A 12,749-nucleotide genomic window follows, 5' to 3' on the forward strand; every position below is an offset into this window, starting at 1 on the left:
GAGGTACGTTTCAACGTAAGTCGTGTCTCAACGAAAACATGTGATAACATCTCAATGACAACTGGTTACCATATCGCTCAAAAGGACCTGGCTGAGATATACCGGTATATAGTGAAATATTTTAACTGACCGATAACAATTATAATAGTAATTCTGTCAACCATATGGTTAGATAACTCTAGGTTTAGCTTTATCGATTCCGTGATCACTTATTACAAGCTTTGGGCTGGTATCAGATGAAAATGGAGCACTATGGGCTTTAGACAGACTAATGCATAATACAAATTCAAAATTTATTTTAAATCATATCAAACAGTGATGAATGTCTCTTCAATAAGGCTTTATAACATTTGTCAATGCCTCTATCTAAAGCAGGATAAAATTTGTATCAGCAGTGTTCGCCAAGTACGTATAATTGTGTCAGTCTCTCTTGTTAATATTGTTGTTAAAGGGGGCAGCAGCTCTGTAATACGTGTTAAAACCTGCAAAATAAACAACACGCGATCACAACAAGAAAAGATATTTAAAGTTCCTGTTTGCTCTAGCTTTTCCGTAACAAGGATTTTCCTTTTATGCTTATTGATTTAAAACAAAACAATTCATGTTATACGCTATTGTAAAGAACTCAAAGGGAGGTTGACGTATCACAATACATTTTCGAAATTTTGAGATTCGTCAAAAGCAATTTTTCTAGACTATTTTCCATTGTAACTTTCAGCCATTTTGGGCACTAAAAGTTTTAAAATTTCAATTTTGATTGTATTTGTTTGATTATTATGAAACTTTCATGACACCTTTGTTAGCATGAAAGCAATATCTTTGTGTTAAACATGAACTTTAAAAAAAAACAAATTAAAGGGAGAATTTGATAAATACTTATTTGGCCATAACCCTGAAATTATTAAAAATAGCTTTAGAATTAAAAACAAATTGCTGCTACCATTCCTGGACACCTTCAGAAGGATGCATAACTTACATTTGAATCTTTCATTCCTCATGCTCGCTTTGGATATACTATTCCTTTATTTGAGGAAGCTATCCAGCTGGAGGTCTGGAGGTCTGTGGTTGTGCCAAGATGCCAGTCAGTGTCTGAAATGATGTCAGTAGAAGTATCTTGAGACTTCATTCTCTATTAAAGCGTTTAACTTTTATTGTGTAAACGTGACTAATAAATAAACCAACAAACAAAATATGAGGACTATGAAGGTCCTGTATCAAACAAGTTATACAGTTTCTGACACCAGATGATCTAGTTAACTTGGCCATATTAGAAACTGTAGTCGCTGGTATGTTAACAAGATAATTTTATTTTATGTTACCTGGTTTGAGACCAAAGATGGCCCACATTTCAACTTGGTATACATTTCTTCATGACAACTGTTATTATCAAGTGTCATGTGGGTCATGTAGAAAATGTGTCTGAGTGTTCACAGGCTTTTCAATCAAATGACCTAGTGACCTAGTTTCAAACAAACATGATTTACGTTCCAGAAACATTATTCTGACCAACATTCATGTATATCAGGTAGGAAATTCTGCCTCTGGTTGTTTATAGTTTTGACCATATGACTTTTATACCCAAGATTATCAACATTAAAATTTGATCTAGAGTTTTTTGACTAGGAGTAAAATAGATCATGTAGAAAATGTGACCTCTATATTAAGGTTAATGTGGTGTCTTTGGTTTAACTTTGTAACATAGGATTTGATCCAAGACTAGTCAAAATTGTGACCTGCTTCAGATTATAAGCTGTAAAATTGCTGCCACAGAGGGACAAACGCAAAGCAACCTTGTACCTTTTTCAATTTGTCCTCGGTGGAATTTCAAAATGCCCTCCATTGTTATATGATAAAATTACAAAAGATACATAGTTTTCATGGATATATAATGTAAAAATAGAAAATCTTATGTAAAAAATATTTGTATTCACACCGTTATTATTATCATAAGTTCCAGTAGCCGAATCATCATCGATGTGTTGATCATGGTAACATATTCCAGCATAAGGATTGTCTCCACTTCCTCAAAAATTGTAGTTTCTGGTTGCTTAGAAATTGATCCTTCAAGTATTCTACAAGAAATTGTAACAAAAAAATGTAGATCTTTTTGCAAATTTAAACATTTGCGCATACTCCTTCATAAATATTTAGCCAGTGTGTCTACGTTTTGAAGAAAAAAGTAAATTATGCTTAAGTATGAACGTAATAAAAGGTAAGGTTTAATTATCCGCCGTGGCTTTTAAATACCTTTAAGTGCAATTATAATATTATATGTCTTAACAGGTGTAAACATGCAAAGTCGTGCAATTGCTTAAAAGTTTACCAAATGAAATCTCCACAATAAATTATAAATTAGGCAATAAATTTGCACATGTCACTCTAATAACGGAAGAAAATGGGGACACTGGAACAGAATGTGAAGAAACCAGTGTAAGAATTTTTATTCACATTCATTATGTTAAACAGAGTACCGTTATGAATTCAACATGACCACCAGTTATTAAACTGAGTTGCTCTGCATTTTTCTTAGCAATGGCGAGATTAAAAATAAAGAAACGTTAAAATGCCAATAATTGTCTGTCATTGTTTTCATACATGAAAAGTGAGAGGATACACTTCTGTATTTGATTTTCTTTCAACCGAGGCAGACAATGTGTGTTTGCTGTAGCGATCAAATAATTACCTGACAGCGTTGAGTGAAATATCTTGATAAAAGGTTTACAAATGTACTAGAAAAGCTAATCATTCAATATGAAATGTAGTGAAAATAATATATATTGTAATATACTGGTATGTTTATGCTGCTGATAAAGCTATGTTGTAACTATTTAGGCAGTTTTGCACGTTCGGATTAACATTTTCATACAATATAGAATTTGATTAACTATTACCCTGTGCCACCTCCGATGACTGTCCTAAGTGACCCTATGCCACCTCTGAAGACTGTCCTAGGTGACCCTGAGTCACCTCTGATGACTGTCCTAGGTGACCCTGTGCCACCTCTAAAGACTGTTCTAGGTTACCCTGTGCCACCTCTGAAGACTTTTCTAGCTGACCCTTTGCCACCTCAGATGACTGTCCTGGGTGACCTTGTACCACCTCCGATGACTGTTCTAGGTGACCCTGTTCCACCTCCGATGAATGTCCTAGGTCACCCTGTGCAACTTCAGGTGACTGTCCTAGGTGACCCTTTGCCACCTCTGCAGACTGTTCTAGGTGACCCTGTGCCGCCACCGATGTCTGTCCAGGGAGGCCCTGTGCCACCTCTTATTACTGTCCTAGTTAATCCTGTGTCACCTCAAATGATTGTCCTTGGTGGCCCTGTGCCATCCCTGGTGTAAGTCCGAGATAATTCTGTACCATCCCCTGAGTGATCCTATGCTACCTCTAATGACTGTTCTTAGTGATCCTGTGTCACCTCTGGTGATTGTTTTAGGTGATTCTGTGCCATGTATGATCACCGTTTTGCTTGAGCTTGTGCCACCTCTGTTGACTGTCCTAAGTGATCCTGTGCATACTCTGATGACTGTCTTAGACGACCTTGTGTCGCTTCTAATGACTTTCCTAGGTGACCCTGTGCCACCTTTAATTATTGTCCTTAGGGTTCCAGTACCACCTCTCAAGACTGGCATCATTGATTCTGTGCCTCCTCTGTGGACTGTCATAGGTGACCTTATGCTACCTCTGATGACTGTCCTAAGTGATCCTGTGCATACTCTGATGACTGTCTTAGATGACCTTGTGCCGCTTCTAATAACTGTCCTAGGTGACCCTGTGCCACCTTTAATTATTGTCCTAAGGGTTCCCGTACCACCTCTCATGACTGGCCTCAGTCATCCTGTGCCACCTCTGTGGACTGTCCTAGGTGACCTTATGCCACTACTGATGACTGTCCGTAGTGATCATGTGCCACCTCTGGAGACTGGCCGAAGGCATCATGTGACACCTCCAATAACCTCTTATATGACCTTGTGCTGCTTCTAATAACTGTCCAAAGAGATCATGTGCCACCTCTGGTGACTGGCGTAGGTGACCTTGTGCCACCTCAAATGACTGTCCTAATTGATCCTGTGCCACCTCTGGTGACTGGCGTAGGTTACCTTGTGCCACCTCAAATGACTGTCCTAATTGATCCTTTGCCACCTCTGGTGACTGGCGTAGGTGACCTTGTGCCACCTCAAATGACTGTCCTAATTGATCCTGTGCCACCTCTGGTGACTGGCGTAGGTGACCTTGTGCCACCTCAAATGACTGTCCTAATTGATCCTGTGCCACCTCTGGTGACTTTCGTAGGTGACCTTGTGTCACTTCAAATGACATCCTAATTGATCCTGTGCCACCTCTGGTGACTTTCGTAGGTGACCTTGTGTCACTTCAAATGACATCCTAATTGATCCTGTGCCACCTCTGGTGACTGGCGTAGGTGACCTTGTGTCACCTCTAATGACTGTCCTAAGTGATCCTGTGCCACCTCTGGTGACTGGCGTAGGTGACCTTGTGTCACCTCAAATGACTGTCCTAATTGATCCTGTGCCACCTCTGGTGACTGGCGTAGGTGATCTTGTGCCACCTCAAATGACTGTCCTAACTGATCCTGTGCCACCTCTGATGACTGGCGTAGGTGACCTTGGTCACCTCAAATGACTGTCCTTATTGATCCTGTGCCACCTCTGTTGACTGGCGTAGGTGACCTTGTGTCACCTCTAATGACTGTCCTGGCGTAGGTGACCTTGTGCCACCTCAAATGACTGTCCTTAGTCATCCTGTGCCGCCTCTGTTGACTGGCGTAGGTGTCCTTGTGCCACCTCAAATGACTGTCCTAATTGATCCTGTGCCACCTCTGGTGACTGGCGTAGGTGACCTTGTGTCACCTCAAATGACTGTCCTAATTGATCCTGTGCCACCTCAGGTGACTGGCGTAGGTGACCTTGTGTCACCTCTAATGACTGTCCTGGCGTAGGTGACATTGTGCTACCTCAAATGACTGTCTTAATTGATCCTGTGCCACCTCTGGTGACTGGCGTAGGTGACCTTGTGTCACCTCTAATGACTGTCCCGGCGTAGGTGACCTTGTGTCACCTCTAATGACTGCCCTAAGTGATCCTGTACCACCTCAAATGACAGTCCTAAGTGACCATGCACCACCTCAAATGGATGTCCGAAGTGACATTGTGCCACCTCTAATGACTGTGCTAAGTGATCTTGTGTCACCTCTAATGACTAGCCGAAGGGATCATGTGACACCTCTGATGGCTGTCTTATATGACCTTGTACCCTTCTAGATAGCCTGTGCCACCTTTTATAATAGTTTTATGTGATCCTGTTCCACCTCAGATGTATGCCATTGATTACTCTGAGCAACCTCTGATGTTTGCCTTTAATGGCCCTGTGTCACCTCTGGCTGATGCTGTACCACTTCTGATATCTTCTCAAGGTGACACTGTGCCTGCTGAGTGCTGCCCTATGTGACCCTGTGCGACCTCCCTATTTAAAAAATTGGAGGAAAAATGTTTGCAAGTAAAAAGCATTATAAGAATGTCTCTCCTATAAAATTTATCTGGAATAAATTCACTTAGAAAGTTCTCCTAATTCTTTGTTTTGTATTTTAAAAGTTTTTATTTTCTTATCAGGCAATTAAAGGTAATATTTTCACCAACATTTATTTCGATTGTAAAATAGAACGTTAAGTCATTATTTGAAAAATGTTTTCTACAGAAAAAAATTCAAATAAAGGACATCTGCACGTTACAAGCAAAGTCTTTACTTTGAACTGAAGCTAGAATATTGCAATTTATTTTTGTAGTTGAAACAAGTAACTTCTGTCTATTATGGTCCTAGCAGGAAGCTACAATAATGTAATAGTAAAGTGCATTTTATACAATCACAATTATGAACTGTGTTATATATTGTATAGAAATGAAAGGGCCGTAACTCATTAGTAAAACTCTTTATTATACGTAACTAGGTTTGCTAATCATTCCTGTGAACTTTCAATCAAATCCCATCAATACTATAGCAGGAATAACCTCGATACATTTTATTCAAGAATGACCTTTTAAGGACCTTAACTCCGCAAAAAATATAATTCGAGAGAGACATGTAATTGTATTACACAATCTCTTTATAAGTTGGCGGTGCTGACTTATCTTTTTAACTATTAATTTCAAAACAATAATGTTTGTTTCTAAGTAGATCTAATGCTTCCAAATTTTACATGAAAAAGGTAGAGGTTAGTGATACATGTACAAATTATATCTTCCGACAAACATATCTCCTCAATAGCTCATGAGTAGACCGTCTCAGTAGATAAGCTTTGAGTGCAGTAGGTCGGGGATTCGATTCCCTGCCGCTTTATACCAAAGACGTGAAAAATGGTGCCGGTAGCTCTTATGTATGGCAGTATTTAGAGGGTTGTACCAAAAGGTAAAATAAGCCCAGGTAAGTATCCATAACTGCATACCATGTTTGTCACACCAGAGCACCATAGTTCGGCTCGTGTTGTCGACTGATCATATGTGACATTTATTGTTAGATTATTGTAAATGTATATGCTTATCAAACTGTTGAGGTATACTTTCAAAGTTGATCAATATGAGTTGTTAATTTTACTAGTATATTTTATAAAACCGATGTTGTTTTTTTATTGAAGCCAGTATTTCCAAGAAATGTTGAAATGTTTAAAGAATATATAAATATCCTTCCAGATGACCTACAAAAGGGGTTTACAACTGAAAAGTTCAATGTATGCTAAAGTCAGTTTATGTTTTATACTTATTGGCGAACGCACCAAGGCGCATCCCTGTTGGAAGATATCTGTAAAGGGCATGGTTAGCCAGAAATACGTCTAGCGATATTTTGAATATTTAGTGGTTGCTCTCCAGGGAACAGACGACTTGTTTACCTAAACATCTTTTCATATATTCTAAAAGGTTTATACTTCCCAGCGGCGTTTTTGTTAATGACAGTTCCAATGCACATCGCCGTTGAACGATAACTGTAAGGGGCACGGTCTGCCAGAAATACGTTGATCAATAAGTTGAATATTTAGTGCTTGCTATCCAGGGGAAAGATGAATTGTTTACCTTATCACCTTTTCATAGATGCTAAAATGTTTATACTCCCCAGTAGTAGATTTGCTAAAGGCAGTTCCAAGGCGATGCCAAACTGTTTGTTTAGAGCTGCTTTATTTTTACTCTACAGTTTGTGTATAGATTTCGTGTATAGTGTAATAACATCATGATGTTGGGCCTCAGTTTCAATGTTTCACATGGGGTGACCACAGAGGTCTTAATTAAGGCTATTTTTGTTTAACTGTCGTTATGGATGCACATTTGACATTTTGGGAGAACTTATAAAAACGCAAAATCTAATCATATCATAGAGAATGTGCAACACAGACATGTTGGAACATCAAAGTAAACAAGTGTGTGAAGTTTCATGTACCATTTTAAAAGTGGTTAGTGAGACGTCTACTTACATACAAAAACTACATCAAAATTTGTTAAGTCAAGGAAGCGACATTAACTTTTGATAAAGCAATAATCAGAGTTATGAAACATGTTAATTGTATGTTTACTACAGTGGTGAACAAGTGTGTGATGTTTCAATGCATTCCCGCTACTGGTTATTGACCCGCGTACATACAAAATCATAAAATTAATAAATTGAAAAATAAATTGCAAAACAGCAAACTAGAGTATCATGAAACCTTTGTATTACATATTGGATCAACAAAGTTAACAATTGTATTCTATAAACTCCAACTAGCTATTGGGTTTACTGAGACAACAGATTACATAAGAATAATTAACAAAACAGGACGCGGACACTAGCTAACGGTTGCGTGTAATTGCCCTACGTATTATTAAAAAGAAAAACAAAGAAAAAAACAGGTAAAATTTTGAAAAAATGCAAAAAAAAAAAAAATAGCAACAAGTTAATTTAAACAGGAAGGTGATGCTTCTTTTAAGGGAAGATGGCAAATAATCTTGGTAGTTTCTATTCTAAGCATTTCACTGTTCTTAAAAATTAAAATTCGATAAACAAATGTGGTAAATAAATGAACATTAAAAGAGTTGACTTTCACCTCACCGATGTGGGTTCTCGAAACCTCGCATGGGGTGTAGAACTTTTTATGTAAAGAAGCCATTAAGTTGGCTAACGGAAGTTCGATAGCTACACCCGGGTGCCAGCCCATGCCTGAAACTGTGATCGGAGGGGCATCTTGGATCTTCCTCCACCATCAGTTAAATATCTAATAATGGACATCAACAGTTAAATATCTAATAATGGACATCATCAGTTAAATATCTAATAATGGAAACAACAGGTGAAAATAAGTTTACATGATATAAAAAAACTCATTTAAAGAATACTTACTTAATCATCCCGGCCCCAAAATGCAGAGATATATGGCGATTGTTCCTCCACTCCAGCGGGTTCCTGGATATGCTTTAAACCGTCATTAGGGAGGCTGATGTTGACAGGGGCAATGTCGCATGGGGCCATTGCCCCATACATGCCAACCAGGACCAATTCCATATGGTGGATATCTCGGCACAGGAGAATTCCCGCTCTCTTTCCAAGGAGGCGGCCTAAGACCTGGAGATGCCCATGGGAATCGAATAGCAGGACAGTATTATCGGCCCGACGGATAATGGCGTAGGTGAAACTGTCAATGGTCACTAAGAAACCCATGGACATCCCAGGTCTGTATGTTACTACGAACTCCTGTAATGCAAGAAAAACTACGATAACTGAATAGCTCTTTTTCTCAATTAAAGTGCATCAATTTCAAGGATCCATTCCTATTAGCAAAGAATATGTTTCCCCAAAATAATCGATTCTACTGGTATGTTCACAAATGTACCGGACATCATTTTAAATCAGGTAAAAAAGTCTCACATATACTTATATAGTTCTCATAATGAGGAGTTTTTGAGGTACTGAATTGTTATAGAAAATTGTATGAATCACATAATATTTTTGTCAAATTTAGATTTAATATCCCTTTGATCTTTTGATCTTCCATTCCATGCGGATATCTGATATTTAGCTTGTACTACATTTACATACTACTGCAGGTTATCTTAAGCAATGTGGAAGGCTACACAATAAACTTTTATGCAGCGTCATACAATCTGAAACTATGCTGCGTTTACTGCTTTGGTGATTTGTGTTAACAATGTTTAGATGATTATTATTAAACCACAATATGTAAAGTTTTCATGTAATATGTACGTGGAGGCTGAGATAAAAACATTTTCACTTCACGTCTTGAACATAGATATCATTAATTTCATTGTTCCAACATATATTCTGCTTTTTTGGGGTAAATAAACTGCGGGCTACTTGCCTTAATGACGTTTTACAGTCTTTTTATTTTTTTTTCTTGTAAATTTGTCTAATAGGACTAATGCGAGTTATACGTACTAAGGTGTAGGTTATCAAAAGTAAATATTACGTTTCTGATAAAACTGCCGTGACAGTAATTTCCATCGAAAATGTAATGGATCTTACATTAATTATGATGTAATTATTTACCCCAACAGTTGGGAAATCCAGGTCCCGCCTCCTTGTAGTGAAGACCGGAAAACTCTCCTGTGCCAGTTTGACCCTGGTTGGTACGCCACAGACCTCCCCGACTTCAAGGTACCGTGAAGATGGAATGTCGTAAATTGCGATCATTCCATCGCATTCGGCGCTTAATTTCTGGTCAACCCTGTAATGTGTAAAATATAAAATTCAGTCTCAAGACGAAAGTATATTATAACCCTGAAAGGGATCATTTGTTAATCGTGACAAATCATGATGATTTTTATCATGCTATGAATTTTGATGAGAAAATGCCCAAACATTCTCCAGTTATTGAAACCACTTTTTGTCTCCTCACTTAGATATAGGTCTAAATTGGCTTGTCATCGAGCTTGACATGGATAAATGTTAAAGTACAACATCCTCTGTAAAAGTACTGTTGATATCAAAGAAAATTACTCTGGTTATCGAGTTTGATCGATTCAAGGGCCATAATTTTGGAGATCTGGTCCAAACTGATTGGTTATCGGACTTGGCTCAACACACTTATATAAGTCTCATTTAGTTCTGTGATAAACAAAATACTATAGTTATTGAACGGTACTGCTGTCATCCTGGCCTATTTTCTGTAAAAGAGGAAAACATAACACGAACAGCTTTTTCTCCAAAACTGTCATATATGGTCACTTTAAAAAATATATATATACATAATTTATGTGTTGACTTTGTTTTTTTTTTTTGTATTTTTGCAACAAATTCTGTAAATCACCTTTGAACGTGTATGATAAGATAGCTGAATGAATGTGGTATAATAATATAATGAAAATAATAATAATAAGAAAAAGAAGAAAATCAGAAACTTTCTTTATATTGCAGTATGTCTTATTCGGCTTACCGTAACCTAGAGTGGAGTCTGTTCCCTTCTACCAGGATTGTATTCAGCTGTTCCGGGGTCAATAAACATGGCTTTCCTTTCTGTACCCAAACAATAATAGCAGTAAGGGCCATCGATGTGCACTGACGTCCTCTAAAAGGGCCATCAAAGGCATACTGGTCCGTTAACCCAAATGTAAACATATATGGGTCTGAAATAAGCAGAAAATTGATGGGATACACAGATTTTTTTAATGTGTCACTGGTCAGGGTGTGTATTTTTTACCACGATGGGCTTCTCCTCAAACCTTCCCTTTGTGTAACAGATGGAGAACACAAAAATGAACTCATTTTGGCAAAAATATATAACAAGTCACTTTTAAGATGGTTCATCAGATTTTGGTCTAATTATTTAGCACAAACAGATGACATTGAAATGGGAAGTTGTGCTCTGCACCTCAATTCCTTCTGGTTCAAGAAATACCGAACTTTTTGAAAATGTTCTGTCAATTTGAATTTATATCTCACCATCCTACCTTGTCCTTGAACTAAGACTGCAAAATGTTGCTGCACTTCGTCCTGTTGTTGTTAATATTAAATTTTGACACACACACACACACACACACGCAAGAACTGTTTAAAGAGTTTAAAAGAAATGGAGCAGAAACACACAAATACTGCCTGTTGGAGTTTAGATTTTCACCATATATCCTTGACATTGAACCATTGTTCGCACAGGCTTATACTGACAAAATTCTATGTCTTTTAAATGATTTTATACAGTTTTCTACGATAATTTACACGCTGACTGACAGCCAAAAAACGAAAAATAAAAACGAACGTTTTCGTTTACCAGGAACGGAGAAAACAGGATATACCTTAATACAGCAATGTACAGTAATGTAGCAAAATGGGGTGAATAATAAGATAATTTTGCAGACTTTTCTATGACAAAACTGGCTATTTCAATCCCAAGATTGACACAGAAAAGGTATTAAAAGACTTCAATGTCTGTGAAATTTTGCGACAGAAATATTCCCCTAGATTTAGGGGGAGATACTTATCAACTGATAGCATACCAGGTGTAATAAAAAACGTACCTACAAATCTTCTACCACCGCCGCTAGTCTGAAAGAAAAAACAAACTAAGATATTACTCAATGGTCACACAATAACTAAAGTATATCCAAATTCCAATTACATTTTCATTCACCAATTCTGAAAAAAAAGGTTAATTTCATTAGAAATTTACTATACGTTTTTTCAGGAAACAGCTCAATATAGTAGTAGTCAGCGATGTCTTTAAATATGTATTACACAAGAAATCAATTGAATTTTATACTTATTTCAACATCACATTTTTAATTCACGTGTGGCTTTTTGCACACTAAAATATTAAGTTTTATAATAATCTATCACCAAATCAAATAAAACAAGAAAATTCAATGAATTAATATTCTACGTACCAAATCGAGGGCTTTGACCAAAATTAAAGTTTGAAATTGATTAACTTTTTGGGGCGATAACTGTATGAGTTGGCAAATTTGGCGCCGAGTTCGACTCAGATGTCAAAAGCAGATAGTAATTGTTTTGTTCTCTCCAATTTTAAAGCTAAAATTCCCAAGACTGCACCTATGAAAATCTAAATATAACAAGTGAATGAAAAAAACAGGCAATACATAGTTCAGTGCAACGTAAATGATTATTTCAACTGCGTACCATTCATAATTACATACTAATTTCATAATATTAAAACACAAATTTCTGGAAAGAAACAACAAAACTGAAATTTCCATCCGCTATGTCGTTTTTGTCGGAATCAACTTGCGTCTTCCAAACAAGCGTTCACAGTGTGATGACATAAATTCATTACCAAAATTTCAAAGAATTGTTTCACTCAAAGTGTCCAAAATATACACAACAATTTTTACCTAACACTGGAGATGTCATTTTCATTGATGAACTTCATAATTGTTTAAAAATATAAATTCCCATTGCAGGGTAAAACAAACAAAAATTCAGAGAAATAACCCGTATTCTAAGCTGATAATGGTGTATAACATTAAAAACAAATGCAAGAATAACTCGATAAATCTGGCCAAAACATTTTCTTAACACAATACGCAACAGTCCGATAAAATAGTAGATCAAATATGGTAGCATTCTTCCTCGTTGCCCGTATATACATAAGTATGACGGCTTGACGTCAATATTGCCTTGTTTTACAACAGCCTAATCTTGATTTTTTATATTTCATCATTATTACAAATGTTGTTTTAAGTGAAAAAACTGAACTCTGCTGATATTGATAACCAGGTTTTGTTTCTTTGTTTTTGTTTTAT

At 37.0% G+C, this 12,749-nt stretch overlaps 1 protein-coding gene across 1 annotated transcript; it reads right to left on the bottom strand.

The window, feature by feature from the left end:
- Positions 1-3,879: 3,879 nt before the first annotated feature.
- LOC128547696 (uncharacterized) lies at positions 3,880-4,320 on the bottom strand. The gene has a single exon (XM_053520783.1). The coding sequence runs from the start codon at positions 4,318-4,320 to the stop codon at positions 3,880-3,882; it is 441 nt and encodes a 146-aa protein (XP_053376758.1).
- Between the last annotated feature and the right edge of the window lie 8,429 nt (positions 4,321-12,749).

This window comes from Mercenaria mercenaria, chromosome 13 (assembly GCF_021730395.1).
Source record: "Mercenaria mercenaria strain notata chromosome 13, MADL_Memer_1, whole genome shotgun sequence".
Taxonomy (NCBI): Eukaryota; Metazoa; Mollusca; class Bivalvia; order Venerida; family Veneridae; genus Mercenaria; species Mercenaria mercenaria.